Source organism: Carex rostrata, chromosome 4 (genome assembly GCF_964058835.1).
Source record: "Carex rostrata chromosome 4, lpCarRost1.2, whole genome shotgun sequence".
Taxonomy (NCBI): domain Eukaryota; kingdom Viridiplantae; phylum Streptophyta; class Magnoliopsida; order Poales; family Cyperaceae; genus Carex; species Carex rostrata.
In genome coordinates, this window is record NC_135921.1 from 2,175,828 (window position 1) to 2,201,889 (window position 26,062).

The following is a 26,062-nucleotide window of genomic DNA, read 5'->3' on the forward strand; positions in this document are numbered from 1 at the left end:
TTTTTCTGCTTCATCTGTAACAGTAGTAAGATTAGCAGATGACCCATGATAGAACATAGCAATTTCAAATACAAACAATTTAACCTCAGTAAATCTAAAAAATTACAAATGAGATAACATAGCAATTTCAGATCTAAAAAATTACAAGCAATGGCAAATAGAATTAGATGTAAATGTTAAGACCTGAAAAAGAAATGCAATTACATAATAGGCCAAATGGTCATACATATATCACAAAGTTTAGTAACGAGACTAATTATGCACAAAAACTTAGTCCATTCAAATGCTTAAACCAAATAATACATGGTACAAAACACTAATGCTAGTAGTTTAAAATAAAAAACACATCAACGCTTAAATTTTCTATAGCTACATACTAATTACATCGACAACTCTTGTCAATTCCTCAACACCTATTTCTTTTACCCTGCACCTCTGCGTACCTGATTCATATATAGGCACCTGGCATGGGAACCTGAGTCGGCCAACAATCGGCTTGTGGTTCACGAAGCCCCATATGCCATATGTACCCATCAAATAATCCAAATTCATATATTATCTGCACAGCAAGAAAATGCAAATAGTACATTAAAATTAAACAATTATGGAAGTGAGATCAATTTCAGATCGGGATTAATACCAACATATGCATGCCAGACCTCTCTATTTTGTATATTCATCTCTTAAGGGAATGATTTGGTACCGAGTTATGAACTGATCCAGGGAATGTATCTTTCCCTACATCAAATTTGAACTTTTAAAGTCGAATTGATTGGACTATTAATATATTTTTGGATATTATAATACTTTAAACACAATAATAACAAAATAATCCTACAGAGGTCAGTACCAAATCATCTACTTGTATGTATTGGCACGACAGTACTAGCAGTGAGAACTTTTCCAAACCTTTAAAATTTGTTTTGAATCCTTCTGACTTCTGAGGTCCACCTGATCTGTATTTTGCACGAATATTCTCGGTATTATAGTTTTTACAAATTTTTAAAGAAGGCAAGGTCCTAAACAGAAATTGTCCAACGGGGGAGTGGGGTCTCACGAGGTTCGACGATCAGGTCCCCCGACCCTTTTCTTTCTTTTAGCAATTACCGTTAACTCCTCTCCTCTCCTCTCTCTCCACGTCTCCCCCGAACCTTTTCTTTCTCGTGCGTAGAGGTGCTACTTTTACCCGATTACCCGGATCCGATCCGGAACCGAACCGGATCCGATTAATTTGGATAGGGTATGATTTAAAAAATATAACCGATTAAATTATGGGTATGAGTACAAAATTAATAATTTAATATCCAACCCGGATCCGAACCGGAACCGATACTGTAATGGGTAGGATATGGGTATCATTTAATTATCCGACCCATAACCAGACCCGACCCGATACCCGTATAAATACCCGATAAAATATATATTAATAACTCTGCATCAAGTTTTTGTGTTAGATAATATATTTCAGCTGAGCTATAATTTGATAAAACTTAACCAAATTTATGCTACTGTTTTACACTACCCTTTAATTACATCCTTAACTAGCCCTTTAATTACGTCATTTAATTTTTGTTCTATATTATACACATGTGACACATGACACATGATTGTCAAATTTATTCTTCCATAACCAGTTTATTTTATATTTTTTTTCTTCTATTACATTCAATTCATAGATTTTTTTGAATTATAGAAAAGAAAATCATCATCTCTAAAAATATTTTACTTTCTAAAAATTATATCTCCTCCATCCTCCTGAATTCAAAAGCTATTAACAAAAAACTGAATTCAATATTTTTTGTTACACCATGAGTACTCCAAACAACCAACAACCAACTAATAATTTAGAGTTATTATTTTTATTTTGCTATGTAACATGATATATTTTATTATTTATAAACATGATTAATAGTATAATTTTTATTTTGCAGTAGTTTTTAATTTATATTGTAATGATTTATTATATGAGATGTTTAAGAAATTATAATTATATTTAAATGTAAATAATTTCTCGAATACTTTGGAGTTGTGACCTATACCCGCTCTGGATCCGGAACCGCCCCGTATCCGAACCGGACCCGATAATCCATAAACAAGTTACGGGTATCTATCTACCCGGAACCGAAAGACTGGACCCGAAATATCTACGGGAGAGTCCAATTTAAGGATTTCATAGTCTTTATCAATTTATCTCAAGCTTTATTGTCCGCTGTATTTGTTATATATCCTTTCAGTTTATTTGATAGATATAAAAGTATTTTCTTTAAAAATAATTAAATAAAGCAACTTTTCTTTAGGGGTTAGAAACTGAAAAAAAAAAAAAAAAAAAAACTGAATTAGCACTGAAAGAAAGTCTGAAAACTAGAAACTGAAAGCATTGGCACTGGAGGCTGTTACCTAGTGTGAAAAACGACACTGACAAGTGGGACCCACTTCTTCAACTATGAATATTTTCTTGTTAATGCCACATCAATATTCATTGCATAGACATTTGTCTGAGGTTCTTTTCCCTCTTAGTTCATTCATCTATTTAAGTGCTAGCTACCACTACCAGTGCATGGCAGTGAGTGAGAATTTAGCATCTCACATTTTTCCTCCATCTCTCCTTCCTTGCTTTCTCTTTGTTAGTTCTTTCTTCCTGTGTGTTGCAACTTGCAAGGTATTTAATTTCTTACCACCTACTACTTTGTGCCTAGTTTAGTAAATGAATCAAGCTAAGAAAACACTTGTTTTCAGCTCATACTTGAATTAAACGAGCTATTTACAAGTTTTTCAAACTAATTTCAAACGAATCACAAGCTATAAGTTTTTTTTGTCAGTCCTCTTTGTATCATATAATCACAATAAAACTATTATTATGGCAGATTCTTAAAAATAAATTGTTTACTAGTTATTCCATAATTATAATCGTTAAAAAATATTTTGGATTGCCAATCAGTAGAAAATTAAAATAATACAAGGGTATTTCAAGATTTTTTATTTCTGTGTTTAGGGTTCGATGGTAGTGAGCTTAATTATAATTGAAAATTTATAATTTTGTAATTTTTTTATGCATTAATATTTGTCAGTTCTATTAATAAAAAAAAATACTATACTTAAGTTTTTCACCTCTTCTAACTATTCTTGGAACGCTTTTCGACTCTGTATTTTTTTTTGTTATTTTTTAGAGAAATATTAATATGAACAAGAAACAAGAAGATGTAAACAGTAAAACACACAGATGCAAACAATAAATCATCAATAACATAAAATATTGACAACCACATTGTTAAACATTAGTAACTGTTCACAAGATGAATACTGTAAAATCACAAGATAAATACTGTAAAATTAACTAGTCTGTATCAAGCAATTTTTTTCTTTTTTCTTTTGAAGTGATACTACTGATAAAGCCTTCTGATTTCAAATTTTTTACTATGCAAATTTCTACTCAATTTACAGAGAAATTTAAATTGTCTGCATTGTAATAAAATTGTGTATTTTTCCGTTTTACAGGTTACAGCAGCTGACATTTAGCAATATGCAAGTTGGATCGCTTATGCAAATAAGGGATGAATCGTTATTTAATTAACATTTAATAGTCAAATGTACATTACAATCGTTATTTAAAAAAAAACAAAATTCTTTGTAATACACACTAAATCTGCTTTCACGATGAACTAAGCCTAAAATTTTAGTATCATAAAGGTGAAACTTGAACACTAATGACAGAAGCATGCATGTCTTGCTCATTTAGGATATATTTGATTAAATAAGTCATCATTTGGACCACCTTGATATGCGTCTACTTGCTTTATTTGCCTGGAAAAAAAAATAACAATTTGTGAAGTAATTTTTTTTTTTTTTTCCTTTACAATGTACACACAGTTGACCTTAAGTTTTTTAAAAAGAAAAGAAAATCTTACCTCCTCAGTCCAGTTGCATCTGATGGTGAGAACTGCTAAAATAATTGTCTGTACAAAAGTTCCTCCAATCATCCCTGCCCAAATACCCTGTGCAATAATAATCAAATTTATAATCTTCTTCAATCAGAATTTCACATTGATCACTTTAACATTACTTTTCATATGAAAATTTGGAAAATCAAACTCTCCAAATACTAACTATCGTAAGAAATGTAAAGAAGCATTTACCAGAACGCCATAATGGAATGTCCACCCTAAAAATATCCCAAATGGAACACCAATCAGGTAATAACTCCCGATGTTCACGTATGCCACCACCGATTGCCATCCTGAGCCCACTGCAACGCCTAAAAAACAAATACATCATTGAGTTTCACAAAAAGTATTTAAATTCCCATTGCACAGGGCTCACCACAAATAACCAATAGCTAGGAAATTTTGTTACTGGTATAATTAAGAGTTATATGAGGCATACATAGTAGCCTAAAACCTGTAATAACCAGCTTATGTTTGGTAGTGGTTACATTCTAGAGTACGCAGCCTAAGTACATTACCTTCAGCAATGGTACCATGTTAGATCAGTTAAGAAACTAATAATAATCAGCATATGTTTGGTACTGGTACAAATAGTCAAATACCATTTAGAATTAGGTAGGATCTGATATAAAATGAAATTATCATATATGCTTGAACTTTGGTAACGACTAACCAGAAAGAACAGGTTGGATGCTATTTAGGAGAATTGTGCAGGCTAGCAAAACAGAGAGCTTCTCCACTGCATTGAGTACTACCTCACTCGATGTGAAAAGCAGGGCAATTTTGTCATGGAATGCCAGTATTAGAACCCAAAAGAAAATTCCTATCAATAGAGAAGTCACCACTGACACAATCATGGCAAATTTCGCTGCGTGACCTCTACCTGCACCGAGTTCATTTGCCACTCTCACCCTTGAAAAACAAAATATTTTTTACCAGTAGAACACTCGAAAAAAATAGAAAAGAATTTGTAATTTTCAGTTTTTCTAAATTGAGTCTTGTTACAGTAATTACTAAAGAAAATGACTTCATTATTATGGTATTTTTGACTAACCCAGTTCCAGCAAAGAAAGCGAGAGGGATCATCAGCTCCCATGTATTTATGCTCATGCTGTTCCAATAAATTTACACATATAAGCTTGTTGCAAAAGATCTTGAACTTAGTAATTAGTGGATGATTTTACACTTTCAATCATGCATCTACAGACGAAATTTTATTTTTTGACAAAGGTAAAAAAGAAACAATTAAAATCAACCAGATTGTAAGCGCATCAACGGCAAGTTCAGCATTGGGCAGATATCCTGTAAGCAGAACTAGCACTCTATAATACCAATTCTCCAAGCTGCAGAGAACAACTAATTTTCAACATTACAGAGCTTACCACAATATAAGTCTAAACCCAAAGTAATAGTTTGCTTACCACAACATGACACCCGAAAAGGTGACAGCTTCACAAACTCCCACGTATCGGCAAATGCATCCATAGATAACCCCTTCCATGTGTCGGGGCACCCCCCACAAACGACATAAAAGAACTGCCCGAGCATGACCAGCCACCAGCTACTGTCCAATATCAATGCCGCAGTAACCAGCCCATAGTGCCACTTGTACAGAAACAACCAACTAAGAATTATGTGTGATACAAGTGCTGTGGCTGCACTGGCAGCAGTTACCCAGTTCTTGAGTTGGCTTTGCAAGAACCGGTTGATTGGAAAATTCAGAGCAAATGCAAAATGCAGGGGAATCTGCCAGATTGATATTGTGCCTGTCATCTCAGCTAGATTGTCTGGCTCACCGCATAGTTTGAGTAATGGAGTTGTGTAGAAGTAAATTGGAAGGAGCATGACCGCAAAGATAAAAAGAATGATCCATGAGCGTTGTAGGTAGACACCGAGCATGTGGTACTTCTTTGCTCCAAATGCTTGACCACACAAGGTCTCGAGGGCACTTGCCATGCCCAGCTAAAATCAAGATTTGATATTTTATTTGTCATACCAGGCTTAATTAATTCATTAACTAACTAATGTATATTTAAACTAATGACTCACCCCAAAACGTTAGGACATCACATGCCATAATATAATTCACCTCCACTGTTTATTTTGACTTTTTCATAATTTAAAATTGAGCTATAATTTATTTTAGCTCCAATCTGTTTATACTAATGGATTTAAATCTGTAAGTATTTCAGATGCAAATTTTGATGAAATCACAATTCTTAATGAAGTTTTAACATAAGAGAATACTGAATGAATAATAAAAAAAAATATTTCAAATGAATTTTTTGTAATTGATAAGAGATTTGCAATTTTATGTAATTGATAAGAAATTTGCATACAAATAAGCCAAAATTAAAACCGGTGATGACAGTAGAAATGGAGTAAGCTGCAAGCTCGAGATCACCCAAGTGACCCGCAAAGGCCTGTGTGATGACAATCGTGCTAAATATCACAACTCTTTGAAATATCGCCGGCCCCACAATCCGCCATAGTTTCTTTGACTCCTCGAAGACTCGCCACCCCAAGCTCCTCTTCTCTTCATTTTCACCACTCTCAAGTAGAGGTACTCTCTCCATTTTTGCTGTCTTTCCTTATCCTCTACTGCTTCTTCTTTTTCTTTTTCTGATACTATCTGCCTGAGAGTATTGTGATTTGACTTTGAAAGAAGAGGAAACCTCCCTCCGTGTATCTTACGTACCCCACCTTCCATCAAAAATGGTAAGAGAGTTGTATTATATCAAAGCGTTGAAAGTATGCTTCATTAACAATAATTGTGCATAAAAAAAATTTTGGAATTAAAAATAGTTTTTGACCCCTTCCAGAACACTAAGGGGCACGATACAGGTTCTTAGTGTCATTATTTATATTAAACGGTTTGGTGTAATAATTATATTGAGGAAGAGGGAAGAGAAAGTGATAAAATATTAATTTAAAGATTGTTAGTTTGAGTGGCAGTAATATATATAGATTATGGATAGCCTCAATTATACCAGAGAAGAAGAACATGAGAATTATCATCTCGATCTGCGCATCTATTACATATAGAATTATGCTGTGCTTATAGAAGTTTGACTTTCGAATACATATCTGTTATGTAGAAAAGGACAGAAGCACAAATTTAACGCAAAATTGGTCTATCAATTAAATAAAACTTGTGCTTCGAGCATGGTTCCAACACACAAAATAATGGGTTCTTTTGCTACAAATAAGAAAGATCATTTTTCAAGCGATCGAGTCGTGTAAATTTAGGAAGTCAGCTGGCTATTGTACAATTGTATATATATATATCAAACAATTTTTTATGCTTATTCTTTTTTTCTTTTTTTAGTGATGCTGATCACCCAAGATTTCTGCATTTTATTAAAATAAATTCTGGCGAATGATGAAATGTTTCAAACTGGAAATTAGTTGGTATATTACCTGTCCTAGTGAAAAAATTGACCTGTGATCATGGAATTAATTGTGGATGAACTAGCTCTGGATCTCTAATTGTTACGAACTTACGATATCTCTTAATGATACAAGTCCAAGTCAAAGTAAAAGTCTAACACTTAGTAAATTTTGTGATAAACCCGGAATAAGTAACACATCATAAATTAACATTTTATAAGCAACGACAGTCGTGCCCTTTCCCTTCGACTTCACAACCGCACCATTATCCATTGCAATTTGAGTAGTGGTGGTCGTATCAAGTTTGCAAAATAGCGACTCGTCTCCAGTCATGTGATTGCTACACACGCTATCAACATATCACACACTTCTTATATTTCAACCGCTAATTGACCTGCATAAAATGTGTTTTCAACCGCTTGTCTTTCTATTAAATAAAATGTACTTTCAACAACTTCTTTTCAACCACTGATTTGCATTCATATTAATAGACTTTTGAAACCCTAGCCGCCCTAGCCTCAGCCACCCCTCCTCCTCCCATTGCGCACTGCCTTTCTCCAGCTAGCGACCGTCCGCTCCACCCCCATCTCTTGCTCTCCTCAGGGGGAGCAGGGTGATCCGCACAGCACACTAGTGGAAAAACTGGAATCAGGATCGGCCTATTTAGATCGGCTATATAAAACAACCGATACTAATATCTATCTAGATCGGTTTTCTTAACAAAACCGATCCTAAAAACTAATCAGATCGGGTTTTTTGGTCAACCGATCCTAATTTGTGAACTATTAGGATCGGTTGTTTATAAAAACCGATCCTGATAGTTTCTGGATCGGTTTTTACAAACAACCGATCCTAATACTATAACTATGAGGATCGGTTGTTTATAAAAACCGATCTTGATACTATCAGGATTAGTTGTTTATTGGATCCGGTTTATTCGGTTTTGAACCAAACCGAATTAGTTCGGTTCAAACGGTTCGGTTTGTTCGGTTTAATGGTTCGGTTTGGTTTGTTTTTTAAAACCGAATTATAACTTCAGTTCGGTTCGGTTTGAAAATTTTCAAAACCGAAATAACCGAACTGACCAAACTTTTATATAATATGAATTTGATCCGAACCGCCCCGGTTTTATTTCTTAATCAATTGCTTTAAATACTTGATTTATTTCTAAATATCTTAGTTTATTTCTTAATACTCTGATTTATTTCTTAATATACTTCGGTTTGTTATAAATCAATTGTTTTAAATAAAAAAAATTTATATATTTCGGTTTGAACAGAACAAACCGAAATAAACTTCGGTTCGGTTCGGTTCAGTTGCAATGCTAATTCGGTTCGGTTCGGTTCTATTTTTAAAATTGAATTATAACTTTAGTTTGCCAAGTTCGATTCGGTTTCAACCGAACCGAACCGAACCAATGAACACTCCTAATTCTCAGTATGGAGGCGTGGAGCACTATGCAAGTTGGATTGATTATGCAAAGGGATGAATAGTTCTTTAATTAACATTTAATATCAAAAGTCTATTAATATGATAGAAAGGAAAGAACCACTCGTGTTAACAAAACAAAATTATATGGTATTACACAGAAAATCTGATTTCAATATGAAGCCAGCCTATAAATCTATAATTTTAGTTTCATAAAGGTTACACCTTCAATAACATATTCCTCTGCTATTTTGTGGTGAAACTTGGCACTCCAAAGCTCATTAATGGTATATTTGAGTAAATAAGTCATCAACAGATCCACAAGTCATCAGCTGGACCACCTTGATATGCGTCTACTTGCTTTATTTGCCTGAAAAAAAAAAAAATTTCTTAAGTGACGTTTTTATTTCCTTTTTGTGGCAATGAAAGCAAATTGGAATTGCAATTTCCATGTTTTCTTTACAATATACACAGTTGACCTTTAGTTTCTTAAAAATAAAAGCAAATCTTACCTCCTCAGTCCAGTTACTTCTCATGGTGAGAACTGCTAGAATAATTGTCTGTACAAAAGTTCCTCCAATCATCCCGGACCATATACCCTGCACAACAATAATCAAATTTATAATCTTCTTCTACCAATATTATGCGTTGGTCACTTTGAAACTACTCACTACTTTTCTTATGAAAACTTCAATTGTATACAAGCATTTACCAGAACGCCATAATTAAATGTCCACCCCAAAAATATCCCAAATGGAACACCAATCAGGTAATAACTCCCGATGTTCACATATGCCACCACAGATTGCCAGCCTGAGCCCACTGCAACGCCTGAAAAAATAGACAACATTGAATGAAACAACAGGCTCCCAACAAAGGATCAATACATGCGGCCAATATATGAAATGCATTATGTGGAATCTGTAAATAGTCCCAGTATGAGATCTGTTATTGGTGTAATGTAAGAGTTATATGAGGCATACTTTTGGTAGTGGTTACATTTTAGCAGTGTTGCAAAATGCGGTTCTATGCGGCGCATATGCGTATGCGGTTGAAAACCGCATAGAAAAAAACATATGCGGTCTAATATGCGGTTCCGCATATGCAACTGCATATTCGGCCGCATAGTTTTGACCGCATACAGCCTAATCAGCCGCATTAAACCATATTTTATTAATAAAAAGCGGATCAGATAACGAAATCCAATATCACATACTCATCCGGACCCTGAGGTCCAGTTAAGCTATTTTCCAAGGTGTATCCGACTTGTTTTATAGATCCCATGAGCTACATCATAACATTGATTAGATGATGTGGGACTAATAACTGTACCGGTCGGGAGCTGGAGTTCACGGAGGTTGCTTTGAATTGATTTAATTTATGGGGATCCACCAACAATGTGCGGCCTGCTTAGGTTAAATGGGCTTCAACAGAGAATAATGTACTACAAATAGGCTTTTATTTATTTTTTATTTAAGAATTAAGAGTGATGCTACCAGTCTCCTTCTTAGCCTCTAAAATTGATTGATATCACATATTATTCAAACAATCTAAGCACAAGTGATATGTTTTATATGTTAATTGACAAGTATCATAATTAATTTTTGATCAAATTAAAGTATATTAAATATTTAATATTTAATTTAGGATATCATATTTAATATTTAATGAAATAATCCACATATATAAGTCCGCATAAAATTCCGTATATGCGGCCGCATACCGTATATGCGGTATGCGGTGACCTTCCGCATACCGCATAGAAACCGCATTTTACAACACTGCATTTTAGAGTATGCAGCCTACCATGTTAGATCTGTTTATGAAGAAGCCAATGTAGTGAAACAAAAACCCCTAGTACTAACCAGTATATGTTTGGTACTGGTACCAACCCCAATTTATATCAGTTAGATAGGAGCATATAATATGAAATCGATTTCATATTATATGCTTGAACTGTGGTAAGGACTTACCAGAAAGAACAGGTTGGATGCTGTTAAGGAGAATTGTAAAGGCGACCAGTACAGTGAGCTTATCCACTTCATTAAGTACTGCCGTACTCGACGTGAAAAACAGGGCAATTTTGTCATGGAATGCCAGTATCATTGCCCAGAAGAAAATTCCTATTAATAGAGAAGTCACTACTGACACAATCATGGCAAATTTAGCTGCTTGACCTTTTCCTGCACCTAGTTCATTTGCCACTCTCACCCTTGAAAAACAAAAGATTTGTTACAACTTACAAGTACAACACTTGAAACCAAAAAAAAAAAAAAAGGAATTTGTGATTTTCAGTTTTTGACCATTGAGTCTTGTTAAAGTAAATATTCAAGAAAATGGTTTCACTAACCCAGTTCCGGCAAAGAAAGCGAGAGGGATCATCAACTCCCATGTACTTATGCTGATGCTGTTGCAAAATATATAAACATATAAGCTTGTTGCAAAAGATACTGAACTTGTAATTGGTGGAAGATTTTACACTTTTTGTCAAGCATCTATAAAAGAACCTTTTTTTTTTTGAGGAGGGTTCAAATGCCTCCATGTTTTTGTGCCTCCATCATGCCTCCATCTCTTTTCATCATTTTCAAAGTTCAAACAGTCGATCCGAACCGCTTAACCTAACCTCCATACTAAAATATGTTTGGAGACCAAATTTTATATTTTTAGGAATTTTTTTACTATTTTTTTAGATAGGTACAAAAATACTGTTTTTAGATGGTTCAGATTTACTGATTTTGTACCTATCTAAAAAAATAGTAAAAAAATTCCTAAAAATATAAAATTTGGTCTCCAAACATATTTTAGTATGGAGGTTAGGTTGAGTGGTTCGGATCGACTGTTTGAACTTTGAAAATGATGAAGAGAGATGGAGGCATGATGGAGGCACAAAAACATGGAGGCATTTGAACCCTCCTCTTTTTTTTTTGTGACAAAGGTAAGAAAGTAACAACTAAAATTTTACCAGATCGAAAGCGCATCAACAGCAAGTTCAGCATTGGGCAGATATCCTGTAAGCAGAACTAGCACCCAATAATACCAATTCTCCAAGCTGCAGAGAACAATGAATGTTCCAAATTACAGACCTTACTGCAATAAAATCCATCTTTAAATGTCAAAAACCAAATTAATAGTTTGCTTACCACAACATGACACCTGAAGAGGTCGACAGTTTGACAAACTCCCACATATCAGCAAATGCTTCCATAGAGAACCCCTTCCAAGTGTCTGGGCAACCACCACAAACGACATAAAAAAACATCCCGAACACAATCAGCCACCAGCTATTGTTCAATATCAACACTGCAGTAACCAGCCCATATTGCCACTTGAACAAAAACAACCAACTAAGAGTTATGTGAGTTACAAGTGCCACGGCTGCACAGGCAGCAGTTACCCAGTTCTTGAGTTGGCTTTGCAAATACCGGTTGATTGGAAACATCAGAGCATTTGCGAAATGCTGGGGAATCTGCCATATGGTTATTTTGCCTGCCATCTCAGCTAGATTTTCTGACTGGCCACATAATTTGAGTAATGGAGTAGTGTAGATGTATATTGGGAGGAGCATGACCGCAAAGAGAAAAAGAACGATCCATGAGCGTTGTAGGTAGACTCCGAGCATGTGGTACTTCTTTGCTCCATATGCTTGACCACATAAGGTTTCGAGTGCACTTGCCATGCCCAGCTAAAATCACAAAAATATATTTTATTTGGCATGCCTGGTTTAATTAATTAATGCATTAGTTAGTTAATTAATTAATAATTAAACTAGTAGCACATCCCTGAACCTCAGGAAATCACTTGGTTGTAAAACAATCCACTGTTTACTTTGACTTGTTGATATTTTGAAAAGTATGAGCAATAATTAATTTTTGCTCAAATCTGTTTTGATTACCATTAATAATAATGATTTAAACTGATGGTTCTAAATCTGTAAGTATCCTGGATGCAAAAGTTTGATATATGAAACACACAGTTCATTAATTTCTAACATAATCAGAGTGATCGAAGTAATAATAAAAAACTCTTCAAAGGAATTTTATGTGGTTTATGAGAGATTTCCATACAAACAAACCAAAATTAAAGCCAGTGATGACAGTAGAAATGGAGTAGGCTGCGAGCTCGAGATCTCCCAAGTGACCCGCAAAGGCCTGTGTGATGACACCCATGCCATATATCACAACTCTTTGAAATATCGCTGGCCCGACAATCCGCCATAGTTTCTTCGACTCATCGAAGACTCGCCACCCCAAGCTTCTCTTCTCTTCACTTCCTCCATTCTCTAGTAGAGGAACTCTCTCCATTATCAGTCTTTCTTCTCTTCCTCTTCCTCTCTTTTTTTTTTTTTTTTTTTTTTTTTGGTACTATCTGCCTGATAGTATTTTGATATGACTTTACAACAAGAGGGAACCTCCTTCGGTATCCCTTGTGTACCCAACTTCAGTCAAAGGAAGCGTTGTTTTGTTCATCGTTTGTTCACAGCTTTAACTTGCGTGAATACTGTAAAATTACTTTTATATGCTGTATAATTATATAATATATCACATAAAATATATCAGTTAATCATAAAACATTCAGCAACTATTTGAAGTGGTCTCATGATAGTTAGAAAAAGATTGCAACTTGCACAACAAGACAAAATAAATGTACTTTCAAACTGTACTTTCGGAAATTACAGTTATAGAAAGTTATTGGCAGTTAGAGTTAGTTATTAGCGGTTATTGGCGGTTAGAGTTAATTATTAGCATCCGCACTGGGTTGAATCTTGTATACTGTAAAATTGAATCTTGTATACTGTAAAATTGAATCTTGTATACAGTAAAATTTTCAATTGAATCTTGTAAACTGTAAAATTGAATCTTGTATACTGTAAAATTGAATCAGCATAACTGTAAAATTGAATCTTGTATACAGTAGAATTTTCAATTGAATCTTGTTCGGATGAATAAGAAGCCTCTCTATCATCTCTTTCCTCCAGATTTTCACAAGATGAATACTGTAAAATTACAAGATAAATACTGTAAAATTAATAAATCAATACTTCATATCGTATTTCTATCATCTCTTTCCTCCAGATTTCTACAAGATGAATACTGTAAAATTAATGGGACAATATTATAAAATTAACAGATCAATACTCCATATCACCTCTCTATCATCTCTTTCTTCCAGATTTCCACAAGATGAATACTGTAAAATTAACAAGGCAATACTGTAAAATTAACAGATTAATACTCCATATCGCCTCTCTATCATATATTTCCTCCAGATTTCTACAAGATGAATACTGTAAAATGACAAGATGAATACTGTAAAATTAACGACCGATCATCTCTTTCTTATCCACTCTCGTTGCCGTTGCGGCCGTCGGTAGAGAGGTGAGAGAGAGGAGAGATAAGAGACGAGAGGCAGCCAAATGAACAATTACGACAAAAATGAATCAGTAGAATTTTCGTTTGACCACAGCACGAGGCAGCCAAATGTAAAGATACGAACCAAATCACGAATGAACAGATCCAATGATCATAGGGCAGATTGTCCCATCCTCGTGTGAAGATTGTTCGTCCCATCCTTTTTTGATTCATCATTAATAATCTCGCCTGCATATTATATCTGCATATGATATCTCTTTGAAATAAATATCCCTTCCCCGTCGCCCCATTTATTCGCCTCGGTTTTTGAATAATAAGACGTAAACTTTAACCTTCTATTAAATGCATGCCTACATTGAGCACAACACCTTCAAGAAATAATTATTAATTGAGATGACTTGATTGATGCTTGTTGTCACTGATAAGGGTGGCAACGGGCTCGCTTTCTCGGTCTGATTCTGAATTAGGCTCTAGCTCAATAATTTTAGATTGAGCTACATACATTTAAGCGAGCTGAACTTAGAGTATTCGAGCTAAAATTTTAGCTTAAAACTGTGACAAGTCAGTCCGAACTGAGTTGAATTTGCTTGGATTTTGTTTTAAGAAGAAAAAAAAAATTTACTTACTTTTTAGATCAAGCTAAACTGAGCTAGACAATATAAAATGAATAGAAGTTCATACAAATTTACAAATTGATGCTTAGCCGAGCTAGTTCGCAAGTTGGCGAGCAAGCTAGGCTACAGTTTGAACTCATTAATTCTGAATCGAACTAGTGACAAGCTGTCTCGTTAACGAGTGAATCAGGTGCGAGTTACAATCAAGTCATGCACGAGCTAAGAGCTTTTTTGCCACCTACTTGTTGATACCGTATAAAACATTTTCTTTAATTTTAACACTCTATTCCCATAACTTTCTACCAAATCGGGGCGGTCTGATATGTCGGAGTCATCCAATTTGCATTGAAAGATCAGTGTGTATAATTTCAAGAGAGCCGTCAGGATCAAGTATACTGTATACATGAATCTTGACAATAACAAATTTTGGTTCGATATTTATGAAACCGCCCTCCAATCTTTTGAAACTATAACTTTAATTTCTTATATATTTTTTTTAAATATTTTCTCGACATGTTTTTACATTCTCCATTTTTTTTTAGTTTCAATTGCTTGATAATATTAGAGTCGAGTTCTTATAACCTTTGGAATTTTTATTATATGTAATAAAAACACCACATACTCTGGTCAATGAACTTTGTTGTACATTCATGTGCTCCATGATTTTTGTGCCGCCTTACATGAGAGCAAAGAGAACGGAACGCGAGAGATTTCTTTATTTAAAATGACTGAATGACGATAGAAAGGTAACTAAATTGGAGAGTTTCTATATTTTAGAAGGATAAATATGATACTTCAAATTTGGTGAGAAGTATGTAATATTAATGGTTTAGAAGGATAAATATTAGAGTTTTTTGAATTTTAGAAGGATAAATATATCATATGTAACATTAAACATAATTTATAATTTTAAAAGTTAGAAGGATTAATGTGAGATATTTTTGTTTTAGAGAGGGAAAATGTAATTTAAATGTTTTATAAATATATGTATGAAATTTATAAAAATTAAAATTTATTAATCAGTCATTTTATGTGAAAAGTCATGCCTTGCATTAGGCATCATAGTTCATGGATTATCATACATATTTTATTGATATTATAAAAGTTTGTTATGAAATATTTCTTAGATCAATAGCTTTTTTCTCGTATATTAAATTAATTCATGATTTTTGAAGGTGTTTTGGTATGTTAATCACAGGTGCAAAGTTGGGCTCAGAAGCACTCCTTCAGCAGTTCGAGAAATTTTTGAGAGCCGATATCTTACGATCTGTTTTGAGATTTTGTATGAAACTTCACAGTTTTATTCTATGAAGTCAAGAATGCATGTCGGTAAATTGTCATGATTTTTGAAGGTGTTTTGGTATGTTAATCAGAGGTGCAAAGTTGGGGTCCGAAGCACTTCTTCAGCAGTTCGGGCAATTTTTGAGAGCCGATATCTCACAATCTGTTTTGATCTTTTGTATTAAACTTCACAGTCTTATTTTATGAAGTCAAGAATGCATGTCAGTAAATTTTCATGATTTTTGAAGGTGTTTTGGTATGTTAATCAGAGGTGCAAAGTTGGGGTCAGAAGCACTCCTTCAGCAGTTCGGGCAATTTTTGAGAGCCGATATCTCACAATCTATTTTGAGATTTTGTATGAAACTTTACAGTCTTATTCTATGAAGTCAAGAATGCATGTCGGTAAATTTTCATGATTTTTGAAGGTGTTTTGATATGTTAACCAGAGGTGCAAAGTTGGGCCAAAAAAAGAATTTTTTTTTCTCCAAACTCTAAAAGAAAAAAAAATATTTTAAAATCCGGGCCGCAGAAAATATCCGCGCTCGGAATAAAAAATTAAAAAAAAAAAAATTCGGGGCGCAAATATTTTCCGCGGCCCGGAATAAAAATTCCGGGTCGCGGAAAAAATCCGCGAGCTGGGTAGTTTTAAAATTTCAGTTCAGATATGGTTATTTTTATTAAATTAATTTTTTTAATGGGTATTTTTAAAAAAATCGGCAAGTCAGATGTTAGTTTAATCATCAGTCAGGTATTGCACTGGATATGAATATGAATTAAATTCCATGGAGACGAGCAGATGGGAATTGATATCCGGAACTACGGACAGCCATATATTTGGAAAGTAGTAGATTCAAGGAAATACCTGTCGCATTAAAAGACCCTTTAATCCAATGAATTCTTATCCTCTGCATTAACTTAAAAAAAAAAAAAAAAAAGAATCTTTTGAGTTAATGCATCTGAATTGGTTATGTTAGAATATTTGTTTAATTGATTAATTAGTAGCTTGGCTTTTAAGTTGATTGAATTTAAATGTTTTCTTAAGAAAGATAGAGTTAGCCTACCAAATTTTAGTGAGAAATTTTATAGATGATCTTTCTTTTAAAACTATCAAATAAAATATCTCCTTTAAAATTTTATAGATGATCTCTCCTAAGTACTCTTTTCTACACAATTTTTCTTTCTTCTCCCTTCTCCAATAAATATTGAATTAAATAATTTATAATATTGATTTAACAGATTTTATTCCTTTAAATTTTTAAATATTTGATTAGGCATAATTTCTCTTATTTTGATTTATTGCAATATTATATATGATGAGGTCACGTGCAATGTGTGAACCATGAGTGATGAAACAAAAAAATAAATTTAATAATATTATAAGCTTGTTTTTCAACGAGGAAAAAAACATGGGTGTGATATAAAAAATTGAAAAGTTTTGTCCTATGAATTTTGACAGAGTCATGTACAAATTCAATTATATTCATTCCCTCTGTAATGAAATTTGTATGGACGCATTTAAAATTTTACAAACTTTGATCATCTCAAGAATTAATTTAAGTCGTCAGTAATAATTCGATCGATATGTATTAAAATTTCGTACAGACGGAATTAAAATCTTTTATAAAGCGTCTCAAAATTTCATGAGTATTCCCTCATGTACTGAATTCAATAGAATACTCGCAGTCAGATTAAAATTAATTTGGTGCCTATTAAGAATAGAGTTTGACTAATTCTTTAGAATATGGAGAGAGATTTTTTTTATTTATATTAGTGTCAAATTAAAACCGACAAGTCGGGTATAATTTTACTCAGTCAGGTATTGCACTGGATGTGATTATGTGAATGTGAAATAATTCTATGGAGCCGACCAGATGGGTCACAGATCACAGATGGATATATTTGAAATCCAAATAAATCAGCTGTTATTCCAATCCTAACCGTTCTAACTTTCTAATACACGAATCTCAATGAATCTCAACGGTTGGAATTGGAATAACAGGTTCTTGTTATTCCTTTGAAATAACAGCAGATTTATTACCATTTGGAATGTAAGAAGATACCCGCCGCATTAAAAGACCTTTATTTGAATGATCACTGAAAAGTGAAAACTCAAAGACAGCTGCCACTAGATTTTCTGTGCATTAATTATATCATACATCAAAATATTTGTTTAATTGATAAATTACTAACTTGACTGGTAATAAATTTGAATTTAAATGGGTTCTTACGAAAAATATTGTTAGCCTAAAAGAATTAATGGGAAATTTTATAGATTATCTTTCTTTTAAAACTATCAAATAAAATATGTCTTTTTAAATTATTAACAAAATACAATAATGAATGCCAACTTTGTCATCCCTTCTCCATTTTTAGGGATTTCTCCAAAATTAAGCCAATTATATGTTTTTTTGCTTTTTTCTAAGAAAGAGGTTGGAATTAAGCAGATTGTTTAGGAATTTCTATTTATGACAGTGGACACTATAAAAGTTAATTCATTTAGAAAGATAATTTAACTTCATTTTACTTTTATTTTGCTCCACATCTGAAATTGAAATATGAAGTAAGAAATTTACTTCACAATCAAACATTTGTCATAGTTCTTATATAAATTTGAAGTAAGAAATTTACCCCACAATCAAACATTTGTCATAGTTGTTATATAAATTTGATACATGATTTTTTGAACGCTTCTTTTAAAGGAATCTTTAAAAGGTACATGCTGCGAAAGTTGTGTGACCTTAAAGTGGTAGAGCATTGATAGTCTCTTTTGAATATATTAGTTAATAGTTTACCAGTATCATCGTATATGTACGTTATAACGGAAACATATTATATGAGAAAAATCAAATATTTTCATACAAATTTATTTTCAGAAAAAATAGACTGATAAAAAAAATAATTATTCAACAATAACCATGAATGATATTAAAATAAATTTGTTCTAAATTCATATTATAAATAGAAACTCAATTAGTATAATAAAGTACAATGTGAAATAATGATGACTTAGTGCAAAATGAAGATATCAATGTAGTAGCTATATTATACATCTTGTATCTATCAATGATAAAACAAATATTCATCTGCTCTAGTCATTTTGATATTTTTTATTGAATTAGCAAAATTTTTATTACATTTATTTAAATAAAACGAAATTTTTTTTATTGAAAACAATAATTTCAATTAGATTAAAATAAATCTTGACCATATCAATATAACAAGTCGTGTAACAATCAATTACAAGCAACTAATTAGGATATTAAAGAGAAATTAATTAATTAATTATAAGCAAATTTCCATTATAACAATGTAACAATCGATTATAATTGATATAAAAATGAAAAGAAATAAAAAAAAGTAACCAATCAAAGTTCAAAAAGAAAAAGAAAAAAGAAACATGTACCACCAATGTATTTTTTTTATGAATGATAAATTTTCATCAAATTTTATCTTTTGCCATGCATGTGACTTACATATATTGTATATTACAATTCAAATGTTTGGTTTCAAATTAGATATTCTTTATAGTGATTGTCAACATTGTTAATTGATTTCAAATCGAAATATGTTTGGAGACCAAATTTTATATTTTTTTTCTAAATAATTTTTAAGAAATTAAAATATTTCAAAAAAATTGCCTGCAAAAGCATTTTAATATGAATATTATATTGAACCGTTTTAATTGACTTTTTAAATTTTATAAATATATATAAATATGTAAAAAAGTAGGAAAATAATAATACTTTTCATCCCTACTCGTAAAACATAGAGATCTATTTTGATATTTGTGTCAGATTAAAACCGAGTTAGATCTCATGCATTCTACTGCACTGGATCTGAATTCCAATTAATTCCATCGAGCCGACCAGATGGGAATTGGTATCCGGAACTACCGACAGCAATTAAATTTGGAGTGTAGATTTTGTTTTTCCAGATATTTCATACAGTACAAATGAACTGTAATGTTTATTCTTGCTTCCAATCAGAACGTTACGGTTTATAGTCCGCTGAACGTTATAAATAAATCATGAAGTTTTTCTTAGATTTCAAATTATGACAAAATCTTTCACTATTATCGATATTTTTTTTTATTTTATTGTTCTAAAACCCGTAACGGGTTATCCGAACCCGGTCCAACGGTAACTGGAGTAGTAGATCCCATGAATCATTCCAACGGTCCCCTCACTTGATAGTTGATATCTGTGCATTAATTAATTATCATTCGTCAAAATATTTGTTTAATATAATTGACCAATTACTAACTTGACTACTAAAAAGTTTTAATTGAAATTTTTTTTTCTAAAAGGAAAATAGAGTTATCAACTTATTAAACTTAAACGAATTATTTTATAAAATATATTTTTTTGAAACTTTTAGCAAAATATTTCCAAGATAGCAATCTTTATAAATAAGTATATTCATTTTTAAAACTCAACAAATTTTGTACTGTATAGTTAATTTTTAGAAGAAAAAAAATGTACAAATAAAGCGGTGTACTCTTATAAGGAAGTAATTAACATAATTAAAACCAAAATGAAAATGTTAAAATTGTGTTTAATGGGAACTATGGAGTTCAATATAACATTCCCCAAAAGTTTTCCACTTAATTAAGGCCGTTAATATTTCATATTGATGCAAATGGGCCTTTTTTCAATGCGTCAAAATTCATCTGTTATCTAGGATGTGATACAATTAAAATTGACAGCCTGAACCTACTGCAACGCCTGAAAAAATATACAACATTGAATGAAATGCATGGCACACAACAAAGGATCAATAGTTCAATACATATGCCCAATATGAAATCCATTATGTGGAATCTGAAATAGTACCAGTATGATATCCTTTATTGGTAATGGTCATATAATCGAACTATGATATTTTCTTAGTGGTATAATTTAAGAGTTATATGAGGCATATGTTTGGTAGTGGTTACATTTTAGAGTATGCAGCCTAATGTATATTATGTTCAGCAATGAAGATCTGTCATGAAGATGCCAATGTAGTGAAACAAAAAAACCCTAGTAGTAACCAGCAGTATATGTTTGGTACTGGTACCAATACCAGTTTAGAGTTAGTTACGTTGGAGCAGATATAATATGTAATCATCATATTAGATGCTTTAACTGTGGTAAAGACTTACCAGAAAGAACAGGTTGGATGCTATTAAGGAGAATTGTGAAGGAGAGAGGGATCATCAACTCCCATGTACTTAATTATATGCCACCGGCCAGTTCATCAACTCCCGCTTCAATGCCCCTTCCGTCCTATATATATGCCACCAGTTCATCACCTTCTTCTCTTCTCAGTACTAGACCAGCTCCTCCCTGCCACGCCACGCCTATCTCCAGGACCCATCTACAATTCTACATAGGAGTTCAGATCCAGTGCAATACCTGGCTGGGTAGAGTTTCCAGTATTTGACCAAGCTGCTTGGAATTTCTAGTAGACAACATTAATTACAAACAACACGGATATATAATTTCTCTTAGGCCGGTGGGCTAAATTTTAGCCCATATTACATAAAACATTCAAATCAAAACTAAATCATATGCACAGTACCGAAACTGGCAACAGACCTAAATTAAGCTTTTCTCTTTAATAAATCCTCTATATATATATACAAGATGTGATACAATTAACAACGTGCTTTTTGCATCTAACCATGAACATTTTATTGAACGGATCCACTTATTATGATTTTTGCAATAAAAAATATATAAAGTTTACAGATAAATTAGATTAAATAAATAAAATTCAGTTGTTCTACCCAATACATTGGTTTTATATAACTGAAGTATACAAGTATAAAATGCTATCTTACCTGGATATGCATCTGAATTAATTTATTAGTTTTTATCATACCACGTGGAGAAGATCAATGATGTTTTTCCATTGTGTTCTCGACCATTTTTTTTTTTTAATTTATAGAATGCTAGCTGGAAATTTGTCATTTGCCGCAGAATTTTAATTTATTGATCAATTATTTCATCGATTATATTTATATATTTTCTATCGTCCCTCAAAATTTGATTTCAATATAATATAAAACAATTATATATTTATGTTTCTTCAATTTCGATATTCTTATATATCTGTTGAAAGCTAGAATTATTATATTTACAGAGTCAGAACTAAATTAAAAATTAAAATTGATGGACGAAATGACTTATTATATTGTAGTATAATTTTGTTTTATAAAGGGACTAAAAAGTATAAGTACTTACAAAAATTATAAAAATATAAAAAACAAAACTGTTAATTTTTAATTTATAAAGATGGTTTAGCCACCTCTAATTAACATGTATATTCATATCTTTATCGTATTCGATTCTATTATTGAATTTGAAGAATAACGTATGATCATATTTTGTATCGTATTCGTATTAGATATGATACTGATATAATTATCTATGCAATCATAGACTGATAATCAGTTGAAAATTTGGGGATACATAGATATATCCTGAATTTTTTTTAATACCATAATAAAAAATAAATAAACTAAAACACTCCCGTTTTTTTGGGGATTTCAATATTTATCCGGACCGCAAGGCTAATCTGCAGCCCATTTATGAGAGGCTGCAGATTGGCTTAGAGGTCCCCAAAAGCACAAAAAATGCACTGTAATATTGAATATATTTAGGTTTTGGAGACCTCTAATTCAATCTGCCGTTCCCCAGCCAAAAATGCACTGTAATACTTTACATGTCATTTTTTATAGACTTTCATCATTATATGCCCCTTCAAATTTAGAAAACATTTCAGACCGTTCATTTTCACGCGAGAAATTAACGGTCGATCTGCAGTGAAATAATTCTAAATATGTTTTAAAATGATCAAGAGAGAACATTGAACGTAACCAACCTAAAAGTTTAGAAATTTTATTATGTATGAGCTTCGATCCAACACAAAATGTTTATGGCTATATGATTCTTCAATTTTCGGTCAATTAGATGGATGGGTTACTAAAAACAAATTTTGATCAAAATTGGATGCAAGACAACAAATGCAGTGTTATTTAATTTAAACGGTTTCGATCGATCAACGGATGATGTTTGTCTTTGTTCCTTCATTAACTCAGCCAACAAGAGTTGATGTTCTATGGTCATGCATGTTTGACATAAGTCATTGATGCAACATACATGTTCAACTATACAATTTAATTTTTCAAAATCATTTAATAATACAATAAAAATGTTCTAGCATTATATTTTGATATAAATTTTATCAATATCATTTTAAATTATTGTCATTTTAATAATTACTATTTTAGCATTTCTATTTTGTTATGGATGCATTACTTAATTACTTTATTTTGTTTCATTTGCACTTCCTTCTCAAATGGGTATATAAATCATTTTCATTTTATTTTGTTTCTTTTCATTTTATAATTTGTACTTATATAAATCATAATACTTATTTCGTTTCACTTTAATTTTATTATTAACATAAAAAAATTTGACATCCTAATAGTGCCTAAATTAGAATGTAATATTAAATTTTTTGTTATAATATGTAATGCATTACATCTGAATTCACAAAATTTTGGTTCTAAAAAAAAAAAAAGGAATTAGGATCGGTTGTTTCAAATAACCGATCATAAATAGTACTATTAGGATCGGTTATTTGAAACAACCGATTCTAATTTAGGCACTATTAGGATCGGTTTTTTATAATTACCGATCCTAATAGTGCCTAAGTTAGAATCGGTTTATTAAAATTGCCGATCTGAATAGTTTTTAGGATCGGTTTTTTCAAAAAAACCGATCTAGATAGGTATTAGTATTAGTGGTTTACTATAGTCGATCCTAATTCCAGTTTTTTCACTAGTGTCTACAAGTACATTTTAATATCAAGATAACGTTGAGCCGGTTTGATCAATTATTTGGACTTTAAAAACAAAATTAAGAATGCGAGGTCTGATGAAGGTATGAAAAACTGGAGCATTTTAACCCTATTCAAGTACAAATAATATCTTCCAACTTATCAAATATTATAAAATTACACAACTCCAATTTGACACAAAAGCCGTAAATATATATATAGATATAGAGATAGGAGATTGATAGATAGATAAATACAATCTGAACCAGTAGTGCTTCAAATTATATATACTATATGTCAGTGGTAAATGTCTCAGTCGCCATCTGAAATTTACCCAGGTGATAAAAAAGAAGTTTTTGGATAGTTAAAAATAATAGAAGAATTAATAAGCGTGCACCTTCCAAACTCTTATCCTGCCAGATTTGATTCAAAATTTCAGGAAAATATTCTTCAGTAAAATAATCGTAAGCCTTAGCAAACCAGCTGCATATTAATTAAGCAAATTAACCACATTTCCCAATTGCTAATTACAAATTAGCTTTTACTCCACAATTCTAGGAAAAAAATGTATCTGTAGAAATTATAAAGGAAGAGAGAAACAAAAAAAAAGTACATTGTATTTTATATTAGTAGAAAGATCAATAGGATTTAGGAGTGTCAATGAGCTAGCTTGATTCGAACTAGACCCTAGCTCAGCTTATTAATTTTGAACCGAGCTACAGCCGAGCAAGCTAGACCTTGGGCATCCAAGCTAAAATCTCAGCTTGAACTCGTGACAAACCAGCCCGAGCTAGCTCGCAAGCTGGCTCGCTGGGTTTGACTGGATCTTGTTTTGAGAAGAAAATCAATTATACAAAGTTTTTGGATCGAGCTGAACTGAGACTGTATAAAATGCACACAAATTCATACAAATTCACAAATTGATGCCTAGCCGAGCTAGCTCGCAAGCTGGCGAGCAAGCTAGGCCCCAGCTTGAACTCGTTAATTCTGGACCGAGCTAGTGATGAGCTGGCTCATTAATAGCTCGGTCAAGTAACGAGCGAGTTGTTAGCGATCGAGTCAGGTACGAGTCACGATCGAGCCACGAGCTACGAGCTTTTTTGCCACCCCTAGTAGGATTCCTACCAATCCAAACTTAGTTTTTGCTTTTTTTAATCTGATACTTAGATAGAGATAAAAACTTTTATTAGAGTTTTGGTAAAATGTAAAAAGTTTTTCAAAAAATAGATGAAATATTTATATTATATATAGATTTTAAGATACTTTATCTATTTTTGTAAAAAAATTATGGTTTACTAGAAAAATTTTAAAGGAAAAAAATACAATATGGTTTAGATCAGTATAATTTCTACCGATCTAAACTTTTTTTATTTTTAGGATCGGTAGAAATCCTATCTATCTCTCTGCCAATAAAAAATATAATTTACTCATTATATTTCTCTCTCTTCCTTTTTCTTAATTTCTACATATAACAAATTTCCCAATTTTAGAATTAACAATAAATGATCGAAATAATTTCTCAAATAAACAAAAAAACTAAACAATAAATAAATAAATAAGCACAATATAACATATAAAAATTTGACTTAATCACAACATATAAGGGCGAAGCCAGACTTTTAAACTATAGAGGTTAAATGTGAATGGAGAACAATCATATAAAATTTTAATGCGGCGAATGAGTGTTAATTTTACAATATACATGATATTCTATTCTAAATTATATATAAAATTATGCATTAGCATAATAATTTTGAAAATAAATGAGAGTCAAGACTCAAAGACATGAATAATTTACACGTGCCATTGACAGCACAATATGGCACGTACGACATGAATAATTTACATCTCTGCTTAGCCGTGCTAAGTGCTATTTAGGTCCCACTCAAGACTCAAGCCATCAATGATGAGTGCATGGCATTGATTCTTTCAATTTTGAGTAGAGCTAGCTCTCCTTAGTGCTTCTGCCTTTGAGCGGCTTTTTGATATATAGTTCTTTTGGTATCTATCCTGTAATGCTGCCATGTGACGATGTGCAACATAATATATTTCCAATACTTTTGCTCTGAGGCTGGCAGCTGCTAAGGACAAAAACATATATAATTAAAGAGCATATAATTAGTCTTGCTGAATCTTTAATCTCAGACTAAACAATGGTGGGTTTTTAGATTTCCAAATCTCTTCAACCGTTGCTTATCTGATTATCCATTAC

The 26,062-nt window shown here is 32.2% G+C and overlaps 1 protein-coding gene and 1 pseudogene across 2 annotated transcripts; both read right to left on the reverse strand.

Moving 5' to 3' along the window:
• Positions 1-3,626: 3,626 nt before the first annotated feature.
• On the reverse strand, positions 3,627-6,642 carry LOC144552700 (protein DETOXIFICATION 27-like; annotated as a pseudogene). Its single transcript, XR_013511205.1, has 8 exons — positions 6,281-6,642; positions 5,363-5,903; positions 5,198-5,284; positions 4,996-5,052; positions 4,615-4,853; positions 4,134-4,252; positions 3,906-3,992; positions 3,627-3,801 (listed from the first exon to the last, which is right to left on the reverse strand). The product of XR_013511205.1 is annotated as a protein DETOXIFICATION 27-like (transcript).
• Positions 6,643-8,862: 2,220 nt separating this feature from the next.
• Positions 8,863-13,205, reverse strand: LOC144552699 (protein DETOXIFICATION 27-like). Its single transcript, XM_078300693.1, has 8 exons — positions 12,824-13,205; positions 11,900-12,441; positions 11,722-11,808; positions 11,110-11,166; positions 10,733-10,971; positions 9,472-9,590; positions 9,272-9,358; positions 8,863-9,129 (listed from the first exon to the last, which is right to left on the reverse strand). Exons 1-8 carry the CDS (start codon positions 13,058-13,060, stop codon positions 9,088-9,090), a joined length of 1,410 nt encoding a protein of 469 aa, XP_078156819.1. The 5' UTR covers positions 13,061-13,205; the 3' UTR covers positions 8,863-9,087.
• Between the last annotated feature and the right edge of the window lie 12,857 nt (positions 13,206-26,062).

What these genes read in the sequence shown, in the direction of transcription:
- LOC144552699 (XM_078300693.1), bottom strand. Translation starts at nt 13,060, where the DNA reads ATGGAGAGAGTTCCTCTACTAGAGAATGGAGGAAGTGAAGAGAAGAGA. An exon ending in GCTTTAATTTTGGTTTGTTT is followed by an intron (nt 12,442 to 12,823) that starts GTATGGAAATCT and finishes TTGTGATTTTAG; the next exon opens with CTGGGCATGGCAAGTGCACT. An exon ending in GCTTTCTTTGCCGGAACTGG is followed by an intron (nt 10,972 to 11,109) that starts GTTAGTGAAACC and finishes TTGTTTTTCAAG; the next exon opens with GGTGAGAGTGGCAAATGAAC.